A 27,956-nucleotide genomic window follows, 5' to 3' on the forward strand; every position below is an offset into this window, starting at 1 on the left:
ACCTTACTGGCACAACCACTAACCACATCCAGCATTTAAAAAGTTCTCATAATAAAACTAGAAAGAAATAAGACACCTCTTTTAAAAAGACAAAAAAATTTCTGTACTGGCACAACCACTAACCACATCCAGCATGAAAGTTCACATCATAAGACTAGAAACATCACAGCTTTTAAAAAACACCCACTAAGAAAGTCATCCCAAGGAGTGAAGGAAATGTCAACTATACAAAACTTTTAATCGTAAGTCTCAACATATCATGGTAAGAACATAGAATCAATGCAGCAGCAGCAGGGAGAGGCAGCTTCCTTGTCAATGCTGGATGCTGACTTGCTGCTAAACTCAGGGTACATAATTTCACTCCCTCTATGGTGTTGGCTTGAATATGACATACCAGCAGCTCTTCACTGCAAGCTACATAAATTATCAAGTGTTTGGTTGGAGGACACACCCTTAGGAGAAAGGATGTGTGCTTACGGTCCTAACAACGCGTGTATCAATGTTAACACAAAGAACGTCTGGCAAAATGCTGGAAGTGATGTCATTATAGCTTATATTATAGATAGTGAAAGCAAGCTATTAGCCACAATGGTGTATCTTTCACTATTAACACTGAAATGTATAGTGTCACTGAAAACAAACTATGGTAGTAATAGTAGTAGTATTACTGGTGGTGTTAGTCCCTCAGGTGAAGAGTAAACCCAAGGTGCCATGGGTTCGTGCTCCTGGCTAACAATAAATATAGTGGAAATGAAGACACAGGGGTACTGAATAGGACACATCTCACCTATCTCACATACAGCATCTGCCCACAACAAGACTTTGGAATATAAATCACTCGCTTCTCAGTCATGCAAGTCAAAGCTGAAGCATCTCACAGGGCATTGGAGCAAACTGCAATTCTTCTTTGTCTAAATAACATTCTTACATAATTCACAGCATGGAAGAGTACAATAATAACCACGGAAAAAAAAAAAATGCAGCAAGGTTGAATTAGCAAAAAATGGTCATATTCTCAAACTCTTAAAAGGAAATGGAAAGTGTTGAATAATCATAATTAATGGTGAAGATCTTCAGAGCTCCTATCTTGTTTCCCTAGGTGACCTTACTGGGGGTGCTTTAGTTTCCATAGTTTCCAGAGATTACTTAGTGAGTGCTAGGAGGAAGATGATGAAAAGGATAGGAAAGAAGAGGAGGAGGAGACAGCACCTAGGAAGACAGTCCCCCTCTCAGGGCCAGCACCAGATGGAGCACTGAGCCTCCTTGGACCTTGTAGTCAGCTGCTGTCTTTTCATCATTCCTGCAAACAAGAATACAAAAAAATTAGGGCAACACATGACTGCAGACCTGAAGCAATTTCAAGAACAATTAACTCCATACCAAGTTAGTCTCTCTGCATAGTATTACTGAATACAAACACAATATAGGAGACAGATTTATCACCTGTCCTGTGCTACAACAAATTCAAGTACGAGGGGTCCTCAAGTTATGAAAGAGTTCTGTTCCCTACGCCACATTGTAAACCAATTTCCGGCATAGGTGTGAACCGGCCTAAGTAAGCACCTACAGTATGTCACTCACTTGTGCTAATGCTATAATACTGTAAGTCATAATCTAGGACATAAAAACATAACTACTTTACCTGTAAAAAAAAAAAAAACACATGGAGGACATACAATGAATAAAAAGTAATGAAATGAATTGGTTCAAAGGATTAATAAAATAAAAAAGTCACCAAAGGGGAATGTAGAGACAAACACCATCAGTATCAGAACCTTGAAATGGTAGAAGTCAAGACCACTGTAAACAGATTCCCTTTGTCTTTATAATGATGTGTCAATTGCCAAAGACAGTATACTTTTTCAGTGTAACACCAATCTAATGAGAAAGACAAGGTAAGTGAGCAGGTCTTACATCTGTTTCCCGGAGAAGATGAGGCGCTGCTGGGGTGGTGGGATGCCCTCCTTCTCCTCCACTCGCTCCTTGATCCGCTCCACCTTGTCTGTTGGCTCGATGTCAATCTCAATCTTGCCGAGGAAGGTGATGTGATGCATTAGTGAGAGCAAAGGTTTGTTTCTCTTATACTGATGGCAGTAACATGATTATCTGATGATGATTTTGCTTTCTGACAGTAATATGTGGCATTAGGTTTGTTTTAAATCACACCTTAGTGCTTGGCAAACTGTGATACTAATAAGTTTGTGTTTTTATACTGACATTATAAAGATACACGAAATATAAAAATTAACGAAAAAACATCTGTATATCACATTTCTAAATTTTATCAACCTTGCTCTGAACTTGCACTATGCAAGTTTTAAGACATTATCAAAAAATTACATTCTTATTCTATGACAATCTATAATGTGACTGAAAGTATCAACAGTCATATCATTCACAGCAACACCCAAGCACTGCTGCAGCGAGGCACCACCACACCAGGACACCGGCACACCTTACCTCCTTTCCAGTCAGTGTCTGAAAAGAGAAAATATAACTCTGTAACAAAGAGGACAAAAGCCAAAAAGGATGTTAAATTAAACCATTCCAAACTGTCCCACAAAATAATCTAACTTGTAGTAAATTCAAAACAAAATTAATGAGCAGAATCACTATCGGATGCTTCTCAATCTCAATATGTAATGCATAGAGTGCCAAATTTAGCACATATGCACATAAGGAACTGGTTGCTGGAGGAATGCTGGGTATGAAAAAGGTTGTGGAGTGGGGGGAGGGGAAAGCTATGAGTCTAGGGTGGAAGTTTTATGTTCTGAGATGTGCAAGTGTTAGGTGTTTGAATGAGTGCGCTCTGGTGATTGTGTCCAGGGAGTCTGTTCCAGCTGAGGGTGGTGCATGGAAAGTAAGGGTGCTTGAAAGAGTCAGTGTAAGAGTCAGTGTTAGAATAGGTATGTTAAGTAATTGTGGCTGTGCATTTTATGGGTACTGTGTTTGTGTGGTGCAAGTATTCATGTTTGTTGATGTCTATTTGTTTGACTTTGTGCATTACTGTTAGTCTGTGTGCTTGGGAACTACGGAAAGGTGTACCAAGTGGCAATCAAAGGGTTAAGGAAAAACGTCAGGGGGAAACGGGTGTGGATTTTATTTGGTCAAGGTGATTTAGTGGTGTCCAGTCTCCAGCAAGTTCCATATTCTACCCATCCTGATGTGGAGGGGGGAATGGGAGGTTATGAGCTGTTTGGCAGATAATAATGATAAGCAGCTTCAGATATTTAGGGTGACATTGCAAAAATAAGAGAAAAGTTAAGTTTGTTGCAGACATAAACCACCACACAATACCACACCAATACATAAGTAAGCACATTATTTTATAAGTAGAACCATACTAATATTTGTGGATAATAGTAACAATCAGCTTCAGGTATTTTGAGTGACATTGCAAAAAATAAGAGGAAAGTTATTCATTGCAGATCCTAAACACACATTACCACACCAACATATAGGAAAAGCACATCAATTTCAAACACCCAAAACACCAAAAAGAAATAAATGCAGATAATAAAACAACAGTTCATAAAATAATATTCGTTACCAATAAAAAAATAAATAAGTAAATAAAACAGGTGAAGCAATTAACAGGCAAGCCTCACACACACCTGGCCGGCACACAGCACACAAACCTGACCCAAGAGGACACAAGAGAATGACAAATGAGAGGCAAGGAGCAAAAAATTCCCCCAAAACACACGGCGAGGTTCGGTTTGTCATTCCTCATATCATTCCCCCTCCACGTCCTTCCCTTGGCTGTATTACTGAGTGGAAGGAATGGTGTTATATATAGAAGTTTAGATTTGTATGTGTCTATGCTCACCTTGACTTTAATCAGCATTTTGAAGAGATTATTGAGACCGCCGCCTGTCCTGAGCCTTCCTGTCTGTCTGCCTTCCTCGCCTCTTATATTTGGGGTGTCTCACGTTCATCTAACACAAATTAACATGCTACTTTATCTTTTATTGTTTTTTGCGTTTTTTTTTCCTATTTTAGAAGTACATGGTGAATGTCCTGGTTATAGTAGTTTTTTTTTATATTAATAATCTTTTATGGTATATATTGAATGTTATAATATGTTTACTTATTTAAAACCTGTAGTGATAATTCACATTATTGTATATTTTTGTTTAACAACCATTGATTACTTGGAAGAGAACAAAGAATGGACTATGAGGATAAGAGATGCTATGATATGAAAAATAGCAATAGATAAAAATTCACTCATCATCTTCGGCTGTCCTTAATCTAGACCAAATACTAACAAAAGGAAACATGTTGGATAATAAATTCATTTAGAAAGAGAGACAATTAGCAGTAATAAGGGAGAAGAGGGAAAGAAGTTGGAAGGGGGCAATAGATTCAAATAGACTCAGTAACCCAAACTATGTCATGTTTATTAATGTAGAGTTAAAATAAGAAAAGGAAATCTATAATAAACACAACGAGAAAGAAATAATCAGTATTATGAAGATGGACAGAAGGGGGAGGGAGGCAGGAATAAAGGGTGAAATGAACAGTCAAACATGCATTATAGATTTCTGGGGCCAAACTACTAGGCAGTGTGTCTTTAACAGAGAATAAAAAAATATAAAAAACTAGTAAATAATAAACGCAGTCAGAAGTCGAGGCAGTTATCAACAATGAGAAGGGAGGGAGAGGAGAGGAGGGAGATGGGGAGGGGGCAATAAATAGCTCAGGCGGTCAAACTAAGCAGTGAGTTCTTAGTCTACAATAAAAAAAGTAACATAAAACAAACAAAACAAGAAATAAGAATAGTCAAAAGTGCGACAAATAGCAATAATATAGGCGAAAGGAGAAGGAGGCAGAGGGCGAGAGGGAAGGGGCGATAAAAATGTGCTTATGGGGCCTATGTAAGCAGTGTGTTCTTCACTACATAAAAAAAACTAACAAAACAGACAAAATACGCAATAAAAACAACAACTAAAAACAGAGGCAATCAGCAGTAATGAGGAGGGAGAGGAAGGGAGGGATGATGGAAGGGAGAGATACGGGAGCTAAAATTAGCAGGATACTCTTAATTTAGAGTAAGCAACTAACAAACCAAACAAAATACGCAATAAAAACAACCAAAAGCAGAGACAATCAACAGCAATGAGGAGAGAGAGGAAGGGAGGGAGGCTGGGGGTTGGAAGGGGCCGTGGATGGGATGGGGTGCTGAGCAGAGCCGCTGCCGCTGTCTTCACCCAAACAAACTCGTTCACTTTCTTGCCCTGCGCGCGGCTCCCATTTCCACCACTCTTCTCTCCAGCATCATGAATCCCTTGACGTGAGTACTCCAGAGAAGGGGAGTGGTCATGGTGCAGCTGTTGGACTAAGTAAAGGCGGGAAAGGAGGAGTAATTAGAGGAGAGGAGTGTGGCGTCTGGTGGCCGGATGGGAGGGGGGTGGTGTGATGTGTATAGCTGGGACTCGTACCTCACTGTCTAGCCATGCACATATAGCACGCAGGGAGTTCTAGGATATAGAAGAGCGTGAAATTATTGGAATTAGTATGGTTACGGTCATTACAGTATTGCTATCTCTGAACTATGTCGGTAGATGAAAAAAAAAGCAAATGGTATACTCGAAATCTATTCTCATTCACAGTGGTGGTTGCCCATAGCTTTATTGACCAAAATAATACAGTTTGCACAACAGTACAGTAAATACATACAAGAGCCTTTTAGGTCCAAATAAAGAAGTATACTTTAACATGTTCAAATTAGGATCTTGAAGAAACACACATAGGTATTCTTTTATGCAAGAACAAACATTTGGTTGGCTACACGTCACCCACACACAGCACAGTGCTTATGTAATTTTTGACCCTCCAGGAATGTCAAAAATATACAGAAGCTGAGTGAGAGGGAGCTGGAGCTTGGCGTGGACTTCAAGCACTCGTGGCACCAGCAGTACAGAGACAGTGCCTGGATCTTCATTGGCGGGCTGAACTTTGAGCTGAGCGAGGGAGACATTATTTGTGTGTTCTCCCAATATGGCGAGGTGAGCAGTGTGTGTGTGTGTGTGTGTGTGTGTGTGAGAGAGAGAGAGAGAGAGAGAGAGAGAGAGAGAGAGAGAGAGAGAGAGAGAGAGAGAGAGAGCGAGCATAATGTATCTGCCATAGTATCTGATATCCTCATGTGTTATTAATCACTGTCTGAAATCAGTAATGATATATAGGTATGTTTGCTGTTACCTCCTGTGTCATCTCATAGGTAATATCTTTAGTCTGAGTTTTTGTCATGTATTTTGTTCTGTGTTGCATACTGCTAATATGAACCTCACCAATTTATGTGTAACCTTATTTTAAAAATGCAAATATGGATTTAGTTTCCTAACACACATATTATTTCCTTTTGACTTAAATGCATGCCAAGTAACAGTTTTGAAATTCTTCAAAGGAAAATATATAGTGAAGCAAGAGTAGTGTTATATACTAATTTTTTATCTTAAATTTCAGATAGTAGTTACTGCTCCAGCATGACTGCTGTGAAAGAAAGCAAATGTCTTATATTGAATGAGCTCAAACCTATGCAGCCACACGATAATGATTTTTATACCTGAAGTTATAAAAAGGAGAGCCTTGTCTGGGATGGGAAGTCATGGAGCTTTTTCCACCAGATTGTCAACATCAATTTGGTACGAGACAAAAAGACTGGCAAGAGCAAAGGTTTTGCCTTCTTGTGTTACGAAGACCAGCGCTCGACAATCCTCGCTGTGGACAACTTCAATGGAATCAGAGTACGAATTGAAAATGAATAATTTTTTCTTTATGACTATGATTAAGTGGTTTGGAGGGCCTCATCCTGTTGCCTTGTGTAGCCCATATGTGGCAGTAGTACCAGAGTGCCTCTTGGGGCAACTTGCACCAGGTTTGTCCATCTTTGTACTTTGAGACATTTGAGGAACTAAGTAGCCATGTAAGATTTTCCACTTTAAATGTGATGAATATAGCTAAGGAATGCTGCACTTAAGACACTGATGTGACACTAACTGTACAAGTAGTAACTAGTTCTCTTAATTTCATATAATGAATATGGTTTTCAGGCATACATAGAAGGCACTGATGTAATAGTAGATTAATGCAGTTGTGTTTAATGTGATATAATGAGAGATGCCTCCTAGGGCTGCCCTCAGTTGTAACTCAGACTTTTCTGACCTTGCTTGTCTGCCTTGATGCATAGCTTGCCGGCCGCACCATCCGGGTGGACCACGTGGAGGAGTACAAGGTGCCCAAGATGACAGAGGACATGATGCCTGAGCAGCAACAGCTTGCTCTGGAAGGCTGTGCACCCCAGCCAATTGTCCCTGCTACTGAAGGCAACCAGGAAGAACCACTGCACAAAGATGGTGAGTTTCTGGGAATGAGGGTTCCCACCATCTTGTCTCCAGATTCACCAACTTTTTCCTCATCCATTAATTGCCTTTAATGATATGCATGAAATAGGATGCACTCTGAAATTCCAGCCTTACATACAATATGTAATCTTGTTTCAGAAAAAAATATAAAGAAAGAAAAGAATGAGAAAGTTAAAATAAAGAAAGAAAAAAAGAAAAAGAAGAAAAAGAAAAAGGTATCATCTTCCTCCTCCTCAAGTAGCTTGTCATCCTCTGATGAGTCTGAGAATGCTGAGAAAAAGAAGAAAAAGAAAAAGAAGAAGAAAAGGAAGAAGAAGAAGAAGGCAAAGGATGAATCACATAGTAGCAGTGATGACTCAGATGATGAGGAGGTCAGGAAGACAAAGAGGAGCCGAGTAAAGGAAAAAAGTGATGGAAGCGTGACTGTAAAGGAGGAGAAGATGGACTCTGGGTATGACAAATATGAACACCCGGACAGCAAGCAAGATGAGGAGGTGGAGCAGGAACACCGTGTGAAGTCTTCCAGGGATGGAGAAAGGGGACAGGACAAGTATAAAGACAGAGACCGATATTGTGATGACAGGTACAGAGACCAGGACAGGTACAGAGATCAGGACAGGTACAGAGACCAGGACCGTTACAGAGACCACAGCCGAGACAGAGAGGACAGCCTTCTGAGGGACAGCCGGGAGAGGGAGAGAAGACATGACAGGTACAGGGACAGGGATGGGGACAGCTATGGTTACAGGGACGACCGTGATAGAATGAGGGAGCATGGCCACTGGGGAGACAGTTCAGATGGCCGGTACAGAGGGAGAGGCAGGGGCAGGTACTTTGATGGGGCACGAGGCAGACACTACAACAACTATAACAGGAGGGGAATGTTCAACCGTGGAGGGAGAATTGGTGGCCGGGGAAGGTTTAGGTTCAGAGGAAGGAGGTAGAGGGAAGGGGAGGACAAGAAGGGAGGCAGTTAGCAGCAATAGACAGAGATTTAAGTGTTTCAAAGGAACATAAAGTTAGGAAGTCATTAAAGAAATTGCATAATTTTGCTGAGGAAGGAAGGCTGAATAGAGTGTGAAAGATGGTAGAAAATAAGACAGGAAGCTTGTAAAATTATAAGTTAGTATGGGATTAAGAAACTAATAGAAGAAATGAAGACAGGATAGAAAGGGCAGTTGAGAAGATTAACTTACAGGAAAATCTTGTATGGTGAAGAGTTTATGTTTACTGAAAAGAATTGGGCATTATGTAGTGGTATTGTCTCATAAGAGTTGGTTTCAGATGACATGAAAATCTCCTACAAACCAGACAGGTAACAGTACTTGTTACTTCATTGCCAGTAAGATGTAGATAGCAATAGCATGAATATGTGTAAGTGAAAATCAAACAAACACCATACAAGTAATTGGAATCATATGATTAATTTTTGTATCTCTGTAGAAGAGTGGTTTGTAAACCCTTATACTTGCAACATTATAGTCATGAAGACTTGCACTTCATGAAATATTTTGTTTGATAGTTACAGCTTTGAATTTCAGTATCTGTTGTAGCAACAAGCACCTTCCATCCAATCCTCTCCAGATTCCTTTTCAGACTCCCTTGGTCCCTCCAGTACCCCAAGTCTCCACAGTCCCCATTGTGAGGCAAAACAAAGGCATATAAAACATAGCAGTCGACATTTGTCAACTGGGCATGAAGAAAGATTATATTATTTTACTTTGCTTTCATTTTAGATTAATATGATGTTTAAGCTTCACACAACCCCTTGATCCCTTTGTTCCATTGGTGAGCTGATCAGTGTCATTGTTTTAGGAAAAGATGGAAATGTACAGGCAGTTGGTGGGTTAAAGGGTATAAAGCTTAGTTGTCAAGCTTCTCTGACCAGCCTCTCAGGTGTTGCAGTGACGTCTCAGCCTTTTCTCCCTGAGGTCCATCAGCCTCTCCAATAAGGATGTAGTAAAGCACTTCAACTCTTCTGTGTTATGAGTTTTATGTTTGACAAATTCACTGAAAAATCTGGTTACTGAACCTTTTATTTTTTCTGTATTTAGAAATTAATCAAATGATGATGCTGAAAACAACTGGTTTATTCTTTATCATCACCTAACTGGCTTTCTTTTCCAGACTAACATAAGATATATTCTCTTGCTTTATACAGGGAAGTTCACCATTGATGTGCCGCTGTTGCTGTGTTGTAATACCTTAACATTACTGTGGCACCAGATGGAAGGGAACTGTTTAAGTCAACCTGGTTCTGTATTTGGGAATGTATGAAGTTTCTTATTCATGCATATAACAGCTTGTCTTTCTTAGTATTTCTTTAACATAGCCACTTGATATGTTTGTGGAGTTTTAGTTTTTAAACATTAAGCCTCTTGTCTTAATATTTCAGTTGTAAGGGTAAATATTAATAAGAAACATGTCAAATCAGGGTGTTGTTCAGTGATGCAGACCTTGTGTAGTGAAGGCACACCAGGTACTCTGTGGTATGCAGGGATTCAGATACAGGAAAGAGAGCCCCAGTAATCACATAGAGGGTCTGCCCACCTGCAGTATAACCACCAGCACATTCAGGAAGGCACTGAAACCACGAAAAGACTAAAATATAGAGAATCATGATACAATACAATTTTGGGGATTTTTTGTCTTTATTTCCAAAAGTTGGTATGAAAAACTTCTGCCTTCAACATGGGAAGCATTGTACATGTGACAAATGCTTTCATTTTTTTTTTTTATTTACACTAAATATGATGTTAACTTTCTACTTTGTGGTTCACGGATAAAAGATTCAAAACAGCAAGGATTATTACATACATTCCACATGTACAGTTTATGTGGTGCAGCAAACTGTGGTGCATCTGTCCTGGGCTGGGCAGACGCCTCATCCATCATGGCAAAACTAGGTAGAGTTCAACGATACAAACAAATCCATTATTGAGTAACAGAAGCAGAAACCTTACATAGCAGCAAGCCAATGGAATGACTTCTTTATCCTGACTGATGTATGCATGACAGGACACACCACCAGGGCCAAACAAAACTATGATGGCAAGAAATGTACATCCTATGAATTTAAATGGATAATGGTGGAAAGTTCTGTGCTAAGGGATCAGCTCAACACTTATCTTGGAGAGTGGCCTCACCAACAGCTAAAGGACACATCTTGGAAGGTTATCTCACACACAGCTAAATAACATGTTCATGGATGCAACACAAGATCTCTAGTTTAAGATACATGGTGACGTGAACATGTTAATACGTATACAGAATTCATAATAATATCATGCAAACCTTTCCATGTAGCATATCAATCAGAGTATTCCTAAATGTCTGCCCATGGCACACCTAATACATCTGTAACAGTGATGCCATTAATTATCTTGAAACTCCATTGCAGTCTTATCACAGGTATGCATTTCCATCAACACACAGTCCTTCAGTCCTTGGTGCTAAAAGTGATAACACATTCTGCTCAGAACTGCTAATGACACAATCCATTTAGGTGCATGCTCAAAATTATTTTCATTGCAACGTTCACTGTTGATGTGTGAACTGAAACATCACAGTGTCAGACTCCTGTGTGGGTGCCTGACCTGGGGTGCAGCAATAACACAAACAGGTAGTGGCTACTGGCTGTGGCAAAGGTTCTCCTGGGATGGTGCAGTGCTGACTGGTGAAGGGAAGAAAATTTTTCACCCAAATTCAGATAAGTTCATAAAAATAAATCATTATACAAAATCATTCATTTCCATGACCTATATGAATCACATGAATATGCATTAAAAATACAAAAAATATATACATGTCATAATGAACAATCTTGATTATAAAAATTATATACAAATGACTATTTTTTTACCAGGTTTCGAAAATACCTTATATATTTGAGCACATGAGAAGGAATAATGTCATGATGACCCGTTTGGGATCTCATTTGAACTACTCTGCTGGACTGAGAATGGCAGGGTGTTGGCACCTTTTATACACTGCTGACTTCTCATCTGTTCTCATGGACTCTAGCATAATCTGTGTCAACTTTATACAATACCTATATGATATCACAAAACATGAAATATATAACACTCATGTACTATGCATGTGGTGCTCAAACACACACATGCATACTAGTGTCTAATACTAACACACTGAAGTTTGTCAGTCTTAAGTGAGTGCTTTTATCATCCCATCCCAGGGTCTCAAAACAATAGTTAAGTGTTAAAGGATTATTAAATAATAAAATATTACTGATTAATCATAAATCATTTAAGGTCAGATAATGGTAATGGACAAATATTCAATCACACCAGTAACTAAATGTGACAAAGCAATACTTGCAAGACACAACCAATCACTTCAGCATCAACCTTCAACTAGAATAACAAGGCATCTCATCAAAAGAGGGCAAGACTGCCATCAAAAGCCACATCTGACAACTCTTGCAGCAAAGTTTTTAATTAATTGGTTGACAGGAAAACTTACTGTGGTTGCATGATCATGAATGATGTGAGTGATCTCATGTGAGTTAATTCAAGTTTTGATGACAACATTGGCCTGGCAGCCTTGTCCTCAGTGCACAAGTCACCTCATGTGGTGAAGACAACAGTATTCAAGACAGTCTCACCAAGTTCCCCTTGACTGGATATATCAACTTCATGACTAGCCACTTCACCCCAACCCTCCCTCTAGCCTACATCTCTGTGTCAGAACATTTTGCATGACACATTAGGTCAAACATCACTTGGACCAATGTTCTAACTTAACAAGTCTAGTAAGTTTCTCTGTTAAATGAAATCCACTGCATTGTTGGAAGTAAGCTCAAGTAGTGCATCCTTAAGAATCTGCCTTTTGTCAAGACATACTGAGTTGGGTTTTGAAGTAAGCTTATGTAGTGTATCCTTAAGAATCTGCCTATTGTCAAGACATTGAGTTGGGCTTTGAATAAATTCTATATTTGTGGTTTAATAATTTCTTGGAGACATGCTTTTTCCTGGTCAGTGATACACAATGCATCACTACAGGTCTTGCTTGTCAGGTTTGAGATGTTGCGACATCTAGGTATCCATCACAATGCACTGCCTGTGTATTGAATGCTGTGTTTCCCCATACAATAGTTAACTGGAATTAATCTCTGACCATATATTCCACCATACATAAATATTTACAACCATATCCAAACTCTCACCCAAAACACAAACACTAATACTGAATAACATAAATGGCAAATATTTCAATTCAAGATTCAGTGTAATGTAAAACTGGTCAACCAACAGAGAAAATAACAAGCATTGCACTGCACCCTTGAAAATGAAAATAAAACCCTAAACACAATAATGAAAACACCCATAAAAAAGAAAAACTCATGCACACCATCACCACTGACTGATAAATATCATGTGCCTGACCCAAGCCAGGCAGTGCAAGGATGCCAACCTCACTCTTCAGGTGCTCACAACTTGCACACTGCTGGCCAAGACTACCAACTTGAACATTATGTTTTGTTTTGTGTGGTTTAAAATACATTCAGCTTAACACAATATCACAAAATGTTGAAAGTTCTATTTTACTAAGGAACTTTCAGGGAAATGTGGCTTCAGGTCAGTTTGCTCTTGAATGAAGGGACATACCTGGGCCACTGCTGGACACCGGTGCCTCACTCAGTGTGTCAGTGCAATAATTCCACAACAGACCAGTGAGGGTTAGTGTGAGCAACAATAGAACAAAGAAAACTTCAAATATACGCTTTACATCTATAGTTTCAGTGCTAATAAACATATGTGTGTATTTCTCACGCTTGATATAGACTACTATGTACTACTAAAACTATTGCCTCGGTTTCTTTTCACTTGATCTGGTTACTGGTAGACCTGCCACTCTGCCAGACCAACATATCACACTCGTACAAGAAAAGTGTTCAGTTTTTAATGAAAAAAAAAAAATAAATAAAATAAAATAAAATAAAATAAAATAAATAAATAAATAAGTAAAAAAAAAATAAAAAATAAATAAATAAATAGAAAAGAAAAGCTGGGAACCTTCAGTTTTCAAATTTTTTTTCAAATATTTTCTGTAAGAACATTTACATAATATATTTCCAGATTCTGTCCACTGTGCAGTAGTACACACCAACTCAGTAGATATTTTGCTCTGGCTTCCACAGCAACTTGAAATGATAAGTGTTTTGCTGCCTCACACTGTGTGTACTGACAAGCACTGAACAGAGAGAGAGAGAGAAATTCACTTTTAATTCAACAAGTGCCAGGGCCCTTGCATCTCTCTTAGTGCCAAGACAGTGATTCATAAAAATAAAAATAAACAAAAGTTCACCACAGGTGATGCAAGGGCAGAAGTATCCAGCACATGATGGATTGATATAAAATTGAATCCATTTTTCTCATCATTCCAGTATCTTCTTCCTATATGCACCAGTAATGTAGTGCGGCCCCAACACCCTGAGGGGCGTGTGGCAGCAGCACACGAGCACCAGGCTTCCTGTCACTCCTCTCGGGTGTAACTTACATTACTTTGGTTGTACTTCTGAAAATTAGGTTTTATCTTGTATATCTATCCTTTGTTTCTTCCTTTTCAGTAAAAATACATATAATAAAATGATCCCCGAAATACATACACTATGCATGTTTAGGAACAAACAATATAGTCATCCACTTGTTACAATGGCAAATATGCAGTCTTATAAGTTCAATGTCTCCCTCAAAACAGTAACCTGGAGGGTGAATCAAAAGAAATAATACTGAATGGACATATGAAAAGATTAAAATGTTATGAGCATATATAAAAGAAAAAGATACAAAAATATATAAGTAAACTGAATGTGAGACTATGAAAGGAAAATTTGAGGACGAGTAAAATAAGAATATGAAAAGAACCATGGGAAATACTCAGTCTGTGGTAAGTGATGGGGCAGTGTTCTGAAAGGCAGGTTCTGGATTCACAAGTGTCACCTTTCATTGCTAGGCTGCACTTCATTACACTGAATGGTTACATGTTGTTTGTTTGTCTGTTCTCTACATTCCTCCTCAAGACCTCATCCCATGTAAGGACTCATCTCTCTTTCTCTCTCTTTCTCTCTCTCTCTCTCTCTCTCTCTCTCTCTCTCTCTCTCTCTCTCTCTCTCTCCTCAATGAGCCAAACTCACAAAATCTATACTGACAAACAAAAAAAGCCAGATAAAATGGAGTATTAGTAATCAAGCAAGAGAGAAGCATATAATAAGTAGTAGACAACAGACAGTAAAAGTAGTTCAGAGAGCAGGTACTCTACCAGATATCCACTAAAGATTAAAGCTCAAATAATAAATAAATAAAAAAAATGGGAACGGAAAAAAAAATGTTTTCCCAAGGTATAATTAATAATTAGTGTTCCTGTCACAAAAAAGCTGGAACACAACGCTCTTTTTAAAGGTAAACAAAATGAAAAATTAAGCAATTTCTTGTGATACTATGGGATGCAATAACACTGCATAACAAGTGAAGGACTATATGGTATAATTCAAGAAATAAAAAATAATCTGCATAAACTTCAAAGGGCTTTTAAAATTATATATTCCTGAGGATATTTCTTTTCTATTACTCTAACGTACAATATTTCAGAAAAAATTTTAGTGATGTTTACTTTGCAAATGGAAAAATTCAAGTGTTTACTACTTGATGCAGTTGTTGCACACTCTGACGGGGTGGTCCCAGCCACGCTCCTTCACAGATCGGAGGTTTGGGGAGCAGCTGCTGCACACACCCTGGCCACATGCCCGGCAGTGGTGGAGGGGTAGGCGTGGCCCAAATTCTGCATTGCATACCACACACTGGGTGATCATATCGTCTGGCACCCAGTAGGATGGCCGGGCACTGTCCTTCAGGAAGTCTGCAAGGGGAAACATGCTCACCAATAGAAGCCAACATGGAGAGTTTATCTCTTGAGCAGTAAATGTTCACACAATAACAGAAGAGACACTACGAGAAAATGACAACAAATAAAATGATTGGATAACATATCTCTTACATTAAATTTCATTCAAAGAGAATAACAAGATTAATTAAAAAATTTAAATCATCTTCAATTCATGTGATATCCTTATAATGATGATCGTGAAAAACAAATAATAATTAACCATCTCGGCAACACATGGAAATAAGGGAAAGTCTGCCACACTCCCGCAAACAGTTCTGGTCCCTGCCGTGCATCCCTGGCAGGCGGCAACAACACTCACCCAGCGGGTACTTTGCCACGGTGGCCAGCGTGCCAGATATCACCTCGGTGACCTGCCGGGCACGCACTGTCTGTGCATCACTCGACCACTCGTAATCTGTAATGTGCAGTAAACTTAAATATACATATCACAATAAGCACAGCACCACATATTTCAGTCTATTAGATTCAAATTATCTGCAAAACTATGCTACTGTGCCAAGAATAGCTGCATAGCTTATCTAAATGTCACACACACAAAATGTCTATGGCATATGAGGCATGTTAACTAAATTACTAACTTTGTGAAAAAATGATTCTAGGTTATTCAGCTTACAACTTGCTCCTTCAGCTGGCTACCAAAAACTGACATCATTATAAACATACAACTATAACAAACAACATTACAAAGCGTGGCATACATCACTGTCAATATTAAACCTGTCATTCCCACACAGCCTAAGTTTCAATATACAAGCTGCGGTTACTGTCAAGGTGAGGCATCTTGGGCAATGTTATTTACCCTCAACCTGTCCTGTCTCACTATTTCTGGCCTTGTAGCAGTTCTTGCACACTCTGACTGGCTCCTCCCCCCAGCCCAGCTCAGGCACCGGCATCTTATCCTCAGAGCAAGGATCACAGAACCCGTCTCCACATTTGCGGCAGTGGTGGATGGTGTCGAGGCCCACCTGGCAGATCTTACAGTGCTGCAATATAAGGCTAATATAAGCAGGTCGAGCAGTTGTGATAAATCATAACTTTCTTGTTTGTATGTAAATATAATTCTTGTATAGCAAATAATTATGATTAAAAGAGTTCTTCAATATTTCCCTGTGTATCTGTCAATTAGCATCAGTGTATATAAATAATTCTTGTGTAGCAAATAATTATGAGTAAAAGAGTTCTTAAATATTTCCCTATGATTCCGTCAATTAACATCGGATGCTACAATAATACCTAAACAAATAACATGTAATTCACAACATACGAGTATAATATCTAGTGATAACATCTTACAGTGCACAGATGGTTTGGCTTCCAGTAGGTGGGGTTAACTTGGTTGGTGAGCCATGCTGAGACGACCTTGGCTGGGGGTGTGGATATGGTGGAGATAGCCGAACCCAGTGCTGCCATGCCCTCCAGGACCTGCACAAACACCACCACATTATACAATCATGCATCCCAAACTTTGATTTGATGCCCTTGATTTCATTATAATTTAATTCAGTCCATATTGAAAATAAAATTAGATCTATCCATTTACTTTTTTCTAAGGATAATAATCATAAGTACAAGAATGACATTAAATTACATGATCAGTATTATTATCATAATTATTATTATTACTTCATTCCATTAGTTATTACCATTCTCTCTCTCACTCTACCGCAACAACTCATATTACAAGGTACTTTATTGCACATGGAGAGAGAGAGAGAGAGAGAGAGAGAGAGAGAGAGAGAGAGAGAGAGAGAGAGAGAGAGAGAGAGAGAGAGAGAGAGAGAGAGAGAGAGAGAGAGAGAGAGAGAGAGAGAGAGAGAGAGAGAGAGAGAGAGAGAGAGAGAGAGAGAGAGAGAGAGAGAGAGAGAGAGAGAGAGAGAGAGAGAGAGAGAGAGAGAGAGAGAGAGAGAGAGCAAGCCAGCCCACCTGTCGCCCAGCATGAGCGGTGCTGCCCATGACGCTGCCCTGCCACACATGCTGGTACTCCTCCTTCACCACCGTCCTGTCCGGTGACTCATTGCCATACCAGTACTGGCGGCTGCGGTAGATAATGCCACACTTCTCACACTCCAGCACGTACCTGTTGTAGACACATTGACATGCTACTTGAGGGTGTTTGGAGATAATGACTCCCTTCTTGATTACATTAGTGGGAGCATTTCTGTGAACGTCATAGAGTTATATCAATAAAGGCTCATAATGTGCTTTTCAATTTGCCTTTTGTTTGTTTTCTCAGTGGCTCTTTCTTTTTCCAGTTTTGTTGATTGAGCTAAAAAATAAATAAATAAATACATCTATCTATCTATATACCAGACCACCAATCCCATAAGGAGTGGCCCAGACAAGGCACCACACATTCACACAATTCACTCTTAGCCCTGCTGCTCCCATCAATAAATACATTAATAAGTAAGTAAATGTCATGTACTCACCCTGACCAAGCAAACTTAGCAAGGCCGAGCCATGTGCTGTCCTTGGCGGATGCTGTCTTGGGCACCACCAGGCGGCGCTCCCCCTCAGAGTCACACTTCCGGCATATGAACACCTGCACAGAGAGGGAGAGTCCAGGTGTGAGGCAGGGAAAGTAACACAAGTCATCAATTTAAACAGTGAAATCTATCTTCCATGATAGATAAAATTACAGGTTAACATAGTTCTTACATTAAATATATAAGATTAACTACAAATACCTGCAGAAAATGAGTCAATGTGTGATGCAAGGAATGTAACATGAGACACCAATTTAAACAATGAAATCTATCTTTCAGGATGAAGAAAATTACTGGCTATCATATTTTTTACATTAAGCTTAATCAGTAAAGAAAAACAAGATTAACTATGGACACTTATAAAAAATGAGTCCAGGTGTGGGGCAATGAGTCATCAATCTAAACAGTGAAATTTTTTATGAGCAGCTTTGTGAGCTTTGAGAATGAACAATACCATCATCACAATAGTTTATGACATGATGGCTTTAACCCTTTCACTGCTCCTTGGCACATCTTTTAAATACTAACCATTCTGTGACTTTTTTGTTCTACAGCCACCTTTAAACATTTTTACTGGCTGGAAATTACATATCTATTCTTTTTATCCCAATGTTTCTTGTAAATGCTTATAAAGATTGCATCCCTTGCTTTTAGTGCTGTGAACTGTAGCATATCACAGTGAAAGTAGTAGCTCCCTAAGAACAAAGAGAAGCCTCAATGCAAAAAATCCATTCTTTTTTAACCCCTTCTTTCTTGTAGATGTTTATTAAGATCCCATCCTTTGCTCTTAGTGCTGTGAAGTGTTGCATATCACAGTGAAAAGGTTAGGCTCTGCCTTGACATGCTGCCCCACATCTTCCTTCACCTCTTAGGAAATGCAAACCAAGACATGCCTCCTGCCCCGACACCCATCTTGCCCTCACGCCCACCCAGCCTCCCTCAAGACAAAAAGCAGCCTCCATACCTTATTATCAAACTTATGGTGGTATTTACACTGACGCTCAGCATGGTGGTGCTTGGAGCCGTTGTCATGCTTGTAGTGGTTCATGAAGAGACAGCAGCGGGACTGACATGCCTCACACACGCTGGTGCAGGTGAAGTACTCATCAGGAAAGGCTGGCTCACTGCTCTGTATCTGCCCACTGAATTTTTTGTTGATGGTCTGAGGAAGCAAAAGTATGAGAAATGTAAGAGTGATGTGTATATCCCAGTGAACTTTTTGTTGATAGTCTAAGGGAGATGAAGTATGAGAAATATATGACTGATGTGTATATCTTAGTAAACTTTTATATTGATGGTCTGATGGAGAGGAAATGCAAGAAACATAAAAACTGATGTGTATGTGTTTTATTTTACTTGTGTCAGTATTTGTTTTTATTCTAATACAGATGTCTGTTTCTTTGAATTCTCTCATTCTCTCTCTCTCTCTCTCTCTCTCTCTCTCTCTCTCTCTCTCTCTCTCTCTCTCTCTCTCTCTCTCTCTCTCTCTCTCTCCAGGAGCCTTCATTTTGTATCTGTATCCTCCACCTTATTCATATATATATATATATATATATATATATATATATATATATATATATATATATATATATATATATATATATATATATATATATATATATATATATATATATATATATATATATATATATATATATATATATATATATATATATATATATATATATATATATATAATTCCTATCACCTCATTCTCTTCCATTCAAAAGTCTTCAAACTGTCTGGAGGTGACACATAATAATTCATAAATTCAGCATGAAAACCAAAAGAAAGAACATGATAAGGAAAGATAATGGTAAAAAATGCTACTTACATCTAACATATCTAGAATAATTTTAGGTTGACGAGGTGATCTAACATTGATGTTGCTGAGCTCCTCAAACACCACCTTCTTGATCCTCTTGAAGTCTGTGTCCCTTCCATTATTCCGCTCACCAATGTAGTGGATGCTGTTGAAGCCATCAATCTTGAGGTCCTGCTTGGTGAAGTTTTCCTTGAGCTGTTCCTCAGGTTTCTGGCCCATCTCTGAAACCACCCACTTTATCACTCCTTGACTCTTATAGCATGAATATATAGCTCTTTTCTTCCACACAGCACACAATTTCTGCCCAGGTGTACCCAATTCCAACTTTCTATACACCATTTGCTGTCTCCTTCCGGAGTGCACAATTTCTGGCCATAAGTACCCTATTCCTACCTTCTGTAAGAACGTTGGTGTGTCGGGTGTCATGGAATATGAAGACGGGGGGGCCAAAGATACAGTCACACTCTGCCTTACGTGCCACGGCCTCAAGATCACCACGGAAGTACCTGTAGAAGGGAAACACACATGATGAGAACAGAAGAGATCATAAAAACAGAACTTTTCTTCAGGTATATAAGGCATAAAAAGACAATTATAATGATTCTTTGGCTAAATGAGATCTTTTCTTCAATTATACAAGGCATAAAAACCAGGACTATGGTGATCCTATGACTAAAAGTCTGTTGCCTTTAAAAAACAGTCCTCATGACAGCCCTAAGCATTTCAGAAGGTAAGCTGATGCAATACACAACACAAACACTTGCAAATGCACATCCTCCATCAAAACTCACTTGGTGTATGCCCGCGAGGCCTCGGCTAAAAATTTGTACATGTCAGTGTTGAGTCGTTCTGCCCGAGTCCTGTAGATAATGATGTCAGAAATGGCAAGAACCTGTGAGTGCAAGAAAAGAGAAAGTTTGTTGGTAAAGAGAAACATCAGAGTATACTTCTCTGAAATACCAGATGGATATGAATAGATTTATAAAGTCTGGGAGCCTTAACAATGGAAAACCAAAGGATAAATGTTAAAAGAATTTTGTATAGACACTCCACATTAAAGAAAGATTGAATTATACAAGAGGAAAGGATGACTATGAAAAAAGACACACTGAAGGATGAAGAGGATGAGAATAAATATGTAAACCCCAAGATGGAAGTGCAACACACATAACCAACAATGTTCTGAGTTGTCACCTTAAGTAGAAGGCGTTTCCGCTGCTTGGAGCTGTTGCTGATGCCAAGCATACCTTCGGTGTCCAGGACAAGTGCCTTGGTGAAGGGGTCGTACGCCCCCCACACACCCAGGGTACAGGAGCTCTGGTTGGCACTTGTCCTGTTGAAGAGAAGGAACTTATATGTACAAAAACTCATCTAAACCAGCTTAAAAATACTGCATGAATAACTTATATCCATTAGTCATCTAAACTGAATTCCATTAGAATCTCTGTAATTATCCACAAGACAAATGAGCTTCCAAAATTCATCCAAACAACTGCTATTTATGCCTGTAGGTAAAGGTTATCCATTTATACAGAATAAACATCTCTCACTTTTTAATCTTCTCACTTGTCTTTTACTTCTTTTACTTACACTCCTCAACTTTTCCCTAAATGCTCATCTATTTAATTCACCAACTCTTATCCTCTCACTTATCTTTTTTTTTTACTTCCAAACTCCTCAACTTTTTCTCTAAACTCTCATTTACTTAATTAACCAACTCCTACATTTCCCTACCTGACTAAAATATGAAAAATCAAGGACTCACTTGAAGACTTCAGCACCATTAAAGAAAATTTCATTCAGTGTGTACGACTTTCCCTCGCCAGTGTTACCAAATATGGAGACCACCTTGATATAGAGGTTCTTGTCACTGGAACACCCCATCTTACTCAGCAACTCTTTGGCATTCTTCACCTGTGAGGGAAAGATAACAAACTTAGGAGCAACTATAAATACACATACATAAGTTCAATAGTTTGACAAATGCAACTCTGGCATTCTTGACTTGTGAGTGAGTGACAAGGAAAAGCAAAACTTAAGAACAACTACAGATATGCATAAACTCAGAAGTTAAACATACTAATCCATCATCATACAGAGTAAAAACTTCCATTGCAAAATTACATCTTAATGCAGTTATCAATAAACTGGCAGTGCAGCATCATATATACATTTATGAGGGCTATTCACCAACCTGCAGCTCCTCCTTCTCATTGATAAGCTTGAAGCACTTCTTCTCCACAGGCTCCAGGTCAACACTGCGCATCTCCTGCGTGTTGAGGATGTCTGGCGCAATGCTGCTCTCTGGAAGGATGGGAAGGAATGGTAAACATACACCACTAGGCCTTATGATTAAACCTCATCCACCACACACAGGACTAGATTCTGAAACACTTCTATCAGCACCTTGACTACTTTCAGTAGGCTCTAGCTGAAGTTACACAGGTTTTTTTATGGTTCCAGAGACAGATTAAGATTTCTTCACTGTTAATGGGAGAAACACTCTTGAGAACCTGCCTAATCATCTCCATGGCCTCTGAAAATAGTTGTGGTGAAAAAGTAAAGTGTTTCTGAATATGGGCCACAGTATCACCTGCATCTTTGTGTTTCTCATAACATCTAAGCTTTATCCTTGCTTTTTATAGTACCGAGGATTGTGTGGTATGATAGGATCTTACGCTGAGATGCCATAGAGTTGAAGTAGGTGTCACAGGGAGTGTCAGAGGCCAAGGAGCTCATGATGGCAGGACCAGTGGAGGATGGAATGGACAGACCTGTGGATAAGACAACAGTCAGGCAAAGACACAACATTTAGCCACCTCTCCTTTTGACTTTCTCTCTCTCTCTCTCTCTCTCTCTCTCTAGTCAGCAATGACGCTTGATATATAATGCCATGTCTAATTCAGAATGAGTGTGACTCTGGCTTTGCTGAATAACAAAAAGCATCAAGTCATCCAATATTCTGACCTTGGATAATAAGATTAAACCCCCGTGATCTGATGAGTCTATCAATTATCAGGTTTTATAAGAGACTGTCAACAGTTCACTTCTGTAATAATGAGTGAAAACATTTTCCTTGACTCCTGGCTATGACTGTACTACTGAAAGAGAGACCTTCACAAACAATATGAGGTAAAGCAAATGCTGATTCAAATATAGTGACTCATCATCACTCATTTCACTCTTCCCTCCAGCCACTGCCTCAAGGAGTCACAAAGCATCTTCAAACACAAAATACATTAAGATACAACTGAACATTTATTTTTCAAATCAAAGAAAGAAAACATATACAAAAATAATTCAATAGCATGAGAAAGAGAAGGAAGGTGAAGGCTGTGAGGGCAAGAAATGATGGTGTGCATGATGCAAGTGTGTACTTACAAGTGAAGAATGGAAGGTGATACAGGACTGATTATACATATGTGTGTGTGTGTGTATATATATATATATATATATATATATATATATATATATATATATATATATATATATATATATATATATATATATATATATATATATATATATATATATATATATATATATATATATATATATATATATATATATATATAGTTTTACAAATTATACCTTAATCAGACTTGATGCTGGCTCAGACACATTCACACATTCATCTTTACTACATAGAAGTAAGATCACCCGAGTCAGACTTTTCAGGGTTCCCGACAATTTAGTTAATCTGAAATTCTGACCATTAGTACCTTTCCTCTTCCAAGGGCAACAAAAGATTTTTGTCATATGACACATGCCAAGAAAAAAAAGTAATATCATGCCATCAGTGCATAAAATCAGTGTGCATTTCTATATCATCTGGCTGATGATGAAGGTTCTAATGCTGGTTCATGCAGTAAAAGCAAAGTGCCTTCATTTTTTCACTTTTGGACTGACATACAACACTGCAGTCCACTATGCCAAGTGGGTCTGACCACAGACACCCATGCTATGGTTGTGAAGCAGATGAAAGGAAAATCTTTGGGGTTCCCAACTTTTGGAAATCGGACTCAGGAGGGATCTTATTGTGCGTAACTTTTAGAGAACTTAACACTGGGAGACATAATCCATCTCCATCACTCACTTGCAGGGATGCGAGACATGCCTGCAGCATTCTCTATCCTGAGGCTGTAAGCGACGCCTGGTCCTCCTCCCGTTGAGCCCCGGCCACTGCGTCGTGGCTCCATCACCACTCACCACACCAAGGCTGCCTGCAACACGCTGCTGCTTCACCCCTGGAGCGGCAGGGAGTCCCTGTTGTATTACTGGCACTCTCACTGTTATCTTTCTTGTCATTACCAAAGTTTATGGCAGGATACTCATCACAACTTTTCAACCTTGGGTGATAATTCAATAACACTGAATAATTACAACAGTAGATGTACCAGTAGCAGTAGCAGTAGTAGTAGTAGTAGTAGTAGTAGTTGTGGTAGTAGTAGTAGTAGTAGTAGTAGTAGTAGTAGTAGTAGTAGTAGTAGTAGTAGTAGTAGTAGTAGTAGTAGTAGTAGTAGTAGTAGTAGTAGTTGTAGTAGTAGTAACAGCAGCAGCAACAACACAGTAATTGCAGCAACAATAGCAATAGCAAACACAGTAGTAACAGCAGGAACAGGAGCAACACCAACTGCAGCAGTAGTAACAGCAGCAGCAGCAGTAGTAGTAGCAACAATAGTAACAATAGCAACAGTAACAGTAGCAACAGCAGCAGCAGCAACAACAACAGCAGTAGTACTAGCAGTAGTAGTAGTTATAGTAGTTCTGGTGGTAGTAGTATAAGTTAAAGAAGCAGCAGCATCTTCTGAAATGAGTAGAATTTCCTGCACATAGGAGGTGGCATCTAAGACAGTAGCAGAAGAAAACACACTACATGAGAACAAAAAGAAAAAAAAAAGGTAACACCAAAAGAATAACAAACAAACACACAAGAACAAAAACAACAGGAACAGAAGAAATGAACAATACCCTGACTCACCCTGGCTCTGTGCCCACACTCGCACCCCCACACAAATACACATAACTATATTCATCTCAGCAAAATCAGTTTTATAACCACAAGCAACAAATTATAACAACCACTATTTATATTATATTATTACACAACCACCCACTTGTATAACATAAAAAAAGGAAATTAAATATATGCTGGGAGAAAGATAAATATGAAATCTAAATCTGCCATCATCATGTGTGTAAAAAAAATGTAAATAAGAGAAATATGTATGAGTGCAAAATTTGAAGTTAAGTTAGTCCCCAGAAAGGCAACATAAGATAGAAGGATGAGTGTGTAATGCTTTGTTATGCAACACTGCTCAGCACAACTGACTCCAAAGTGCTATTTCTGAATGGCTCACTCATGCCTCACTACAACCCCATTCACTGCATTACTTGCCTGTCATGCTCCTCTGACCAACAGTGACACCTCACCATACCTGACAATAATGACTTATGACAGGTGCTATGATCTTTATGCTTATTACTAGCACTTTTTTTTTCTTTCTCTTACTCTCAAACCATCACTATTTCAGACTTCTTTTCCCTATTCTTCTCTTTAACTGTCCTTCCTATAGCCCTATTTTCCTTTATTCTACTGTTCTTTTTTCTTTCTACAATAGCTTAACTCTTATTCCTTAACTCTCCCCCCATTTTCTTTCTCTCATCATCATCACCCTTTGAATTCCAACTTCTCACTCCTCTTAGAACCCTTTGTCTGATATGGATGTACACTTCCAATCTGCCCATTGAAGCCATTAATGGGATTTCTCTAACATTTACCTAGCTGGCATCTTACCAAGGTGTCCTAAAGATAAGTGGACAATATACCCTTAGTAAATGCTTATAATTGCACAGAACATAACTGATTTTTGTATCCACATTCTTAATACTGTACAGATATAGACAGAAAATTTGTAGGTGACTACTCTGGGTGATAAACAAGATATACTTGAGAGAGAGAGAGAGAGAGAGAGAGAGAGAGAGAGAGAGAGAGAGAGAGAGAGAGAGAGAGAGAGAGAGAGAGAGAGAGAGAGAGAGAGAGAGACAGAGAGAGAGACAGAGAGAGAGAGAGAGAGAGAGAGAGAGAGAGAGAGAGAGAGAGAGAGAGAGAGAGAGAGAGAGAGAGAGAGAGAGAGAGAGAGAGAGAAACTGCACTATATAAAGATAAATAAAGCATTAGGATAAGAAGGTCACCTGCCAGGTCATTCCCATTAAATTATTGAAAGAAACACATTGGTTTCGTTGAACTTTAGACAGATGAGCTCATGATTCATATAATCCCTGAAGTGAAGAATGAGATAATGTAATCCTTCAAAATGTCTGAGTGTTCTTTTTAAGTGATACATATGATCCAAGACTTTGATGACAAATGAAACTCCCTTCTAATCTTTGTCAATAAATGGATATGTTAAAACATTCACTAATATCTTTTACTTTTTGTACTTTAAATGCTAATGGTTTGTCTATAGCCATGAAAAAGCATCCCGAATTTGTTTGCTTGCATTATGACCAGTTGTATGGTGTTAAATCAGTATCTAAATAATGTCACCTTTAGAGCATTATAGAAATGATGGAAAATTTATCTTAAGAAAAGTCATGAAGTAATGGCCAGAGAGAGATCCATTCCCTGACAGGACACACATAACTGTGGGACTCCAACACATTAGTAGTCAGAGCAAGATGACTACTACAGTGTGAGTGGATCTTGTATGACCTTGACTGTCCTACCACAACATTTAAAGACAAGAGATGACTGTAGATTTTGATCTGTTACACTGGAAGACTACACAATGCTAATGATATGTAAGTAGTAATGTCAATGTTGTGTTTCTCTTTGCCTTGAAAGTTTAATTACCAATCCCCGTGCTCCATTATATAAAAATACATTAGCTAGCAGCAATTCACACATTAGCACCTATCCAAGGAGGCACAGATGACTCAGGTAACACCTGATTATATTGATGTACTAAATATGATGGTAAGTGATAAGATAATTTGTCTATTATATCTCATTTCAATCATAACAGCCTATGCAAAACGGAACTTTCATTTACCACAGTATGCCTATCTTCTAAGTACATCTTTCACTTCATGCAGTTCCAATGTGTCACATCTCTCCTCCAGCCCCACAATCACACATGTCTTCCTCTCATAGTTGTTTTACACCTAAAGTTTCCTATATGGCAGCCAATATGTTGAGAAATTATGAATCTACAACATTCATCTCTTGACTAATTCAATATTCTGCAGGTGTGAGGTTCCTCAACACTCATGAGGCACTCTATTCAACAAGTGGATGCTTATGATCCAAATATTTTTCTACTGCCTCTCATAGTGGAGTGAAAGCTGGCAGGTAAGAATGGCTGATGCACCTTAGAGAGCTGTGGTGCAGGTATTGAAATGAGATGCAGGGATGACTCACCTCACACTCTTGCTTTCTCACACCACAGGGAAACAGCCTCTTTATGGAAACACGTGAGAGGCACCACGTTGAGGCTGCCAGTGGAACAACAACAAAGACAATGGCAAAAAAAAAAAAGGACCTTACCTTGGGGCAGTGAGTGAGAGAAAGTGGCTGTGAGAAAGTAAGCAAGGCGCCTCCAGGCATTCCAAACCAAAATGTCAACAAAGATGTCTTTTCTGGACTTTTCTTTGTTAAGCAGCACGGGTTTCACGAGTCATGTTTATCACTTGAGTGGGGGGGGTTTGTCATCCTAGCTCGTGACGCCCCCGCATTACTGCCCCGAGCTGCCACTGCGTGCAGGGCGCGTCACTCAGCTCGCTGCACGCCCCTGGATGCTGCGTGGGCAGGAGTACTCCTCAGGTAAGGCAAGGGAAGTGGTGTGCGTCATACAAGATATCGACCTTGAGAGCCTGACAGAGACCCGTCAGCGGTAATGTCATGGTGTAATGTTTCTCGCGCCAAACACTTCTCCGCCGCCCCCGCCCAGCTTGGCGCCCCTCAGCCCCTCAACGAACCTTTCACATGGTGCGCCGCCACCAGGGAGCTCTTGTCACACGCGGGAAGCTGCTGTTACCGCCTGCTGCTATGGAGAAATTTTTCCGTAGGTAACCATCGGACAGAGATAGTGTTTACAATTTCTGCGATCAGCTGAGCCGAAGCCCGGATGTGTTACGTCACCCCGCGCCGCGCCCGCCACTTTCGAAGTTTGGAACCCCATTACGCCATTTTCTGAAACACTTATGCGCCGCACCTGTTACTTTAAAAAGACTCTAGATGAAATTACCCTGAATGGCATTTTTACTGTTGTTTTTAACAAGGTCTCTCAAACGGGTCTGCCAGCAAGTAGTTAGGTGGGTGTGAGGACTGAGGTGCCCCAAACAACCCAT

The 27,956-nt window shown here is 39.3% G+C and overlaps 3 protein-coding genes across 11 annotated transcripts; 1 reads left to right on the plus strand and 2 right to left on the minus strand.

Annotated features, from left to right (window-relative positions):
* Window positions 1-224: 224 nt before the first annotated feature.
* On the minus strand, window positions 225-3,972 carry LOC135107980 (NEDD8). Its single transcript, XM_064018478.1, has 4 exons — window positions 3,830-3,972; window positions 2,461-2,478; window positions 1,915-2,027; window positions 225-1,300 (listed from the first exon to the last, which is right to left on the minus strand). Exons 1-4 carry the CDS (start codon window positions 3,845-3,847, stop codon window positions 1,210-1,212), a joined length of 240 nt encoding a protein of 79 aa, XP_063874548.1. The 5' UTR covers window positions 3,848-3,972; the 3' UTR covers window positions 225-1,209.
* Window positions 3,973-5,138: 1,166 nt separating this feature from the next.
* Window positions 5,139-9,451, plus strand: LOC135107984 (RNA-binding motif protein, X-linked 2-like). Its single transcript, XM_064018490.1, has 5 exons — window positions 5,139-5,296; window positions 5,843-6,011; window positions 6,630-6,749; window positions 7,193-7,358; window positions 7,506-9,451. Exons 1-5 carry the CDS (start codon window positions 5,172-5,174, stop codon window positions 8,309-8,311), a joined length of 1,386 nt encoding a protein of 461 aa, XP_063874560.1. The 5' UTR covers window positions 5,139-5,171; the 3' UTR covers window positions 8,312-9,451.
* LOC135107983 (zinc finger FYVE domain-containing protein 1-like) lies at window positions 8,800-27,741 on the minus strand. Of its 9 annotated transcripts, none has more exons than XR_010272082.1 (17): window positions 27,154-27,572; window positions 23,701-23,851; window positions 22,283-22,378; window positions 21,799-21,908; window positions 21,370-21,518; window positions 20,799-20,937; window positions 20,396-20,496; window positions 19,998-20,110; window positions 19,614-19,825; window positions 18,744-18,941; window positions 17,723-17,835; window positions 17,217-17,370; window positions 16,587-16,715; window positions 16,093-16,276; window positions 15,592-15,687; window positions 10,185-15,245; window positions 8,800-9,951 (listed from the first exon to the last, which is right to left on the minus strand). XR_010272082.1 is itself a non-coding variant. In XM_064018484.1 (17 exons), exons 3-17 carry the CDS (start codon window positions 23,801-23,803, stop codon window positions 15,028-15,030), a joined length of 2,115 nt encoding a protein of 704 aa, XP_063874554.1. In that variant the 5' UTR covers window positions 23,804-23,851; window positions 27,154-27,404; window positions 27,585-27,732; the 3' UTR covers window positions 10,000-15,027. The 9 variants fall into 9 exon arrangements, 8 of the variants coding, with proteins under 8 accessions (XP_063874554.1, XP_063874555.1, XP_063874557.1 ...); XM_064018484.1 differs by lacking the exon at window positions 8,800-9,951 and adding an exon at window positions 27,585-27,732 and having other exon boundaries at window positions 10,000-15,245; window positions 27,154-27,404; XM_064018485.1 differs by lacking the exon at window positions 8,800-9,951 and having other exon boundaries at window positions 10,000-13,904; window positions 15,000-15,245.
* Between the last annotated feature and the right edge of the window lie 215 nt (window positions 27,742-27,956).

Source organism: Scylla paramamosain, chromosome 16, assembly GCF_035594125.1.
Source record: "Scylla paramamosain isolate STU-SP2022 chromosome 16, ASM3559412v1, whole genome shotgun sequence".
In the NCBI taxonomy this organism is placed as follows: domain Eukaryota; kingdom Metazoa; phylum Arthropoda; class Malacostraca; order Decapoda; family Portunidae; genus Scylla; species Scylla paramamosain.

Excerpts from the sequence above, each read along its gene's own strand:
- LOC135107984 (XM_064018490.1), top strand. The coding sequence starts at position 5,172 with ATGGGATGGGGTGCTGAGCAGAGCCGCTGCCGCTGTCTTCACCCAAAC. Across the intron at positions 5,297-5,842 it reads AGCATCATGAATCCCTTGAC|GAATGTCAAAAATATACAGA; the intron begins GTGAGTACTCCA and ends TTGACCCTCCAG. Across the intron at positions 6,750-7,192 it reads ACAACTTCAATGGAATCAGA|CTTGCCGGCCGCACCATCCG; the intron begins GTACGAATTGAA and ends CTTGATGCATAG.
- LOC135107983 (XM_064018482.1), bottom strand. The coding sequence starts at position 23,803 with ATGGAGCCACGACGCAGTGGCCGGGGCTCAACGGGAGGAGGACCAGGC. Across the intron at positions 20,938-21,369 it reads AATGGTGCTGAAGTCTTCAA|GACAAGTGCCAACCAGAGCT; the intron begins GTGAGTCCTTGA and ends TCTCTTCAACAG. Across the intron at positions 20,111-20,395 it reads GCCTCGCGGGCATACACCAA|GTACTTCCGTGGTGATCTTG; the intron begins GTGAGTTTTGAT and ends TCCCTTCTACAG.
- LOC135107980 (XM_064018478.1), bottom strand. Across the intron at positions 1,301-1,914 it reads ATCTTCTCCGGGAAACAGAT|GAATGATGAAAAGACAGCAG; the intron begins GTAAGACCTGCT and ends TCTTGTTTGCAG.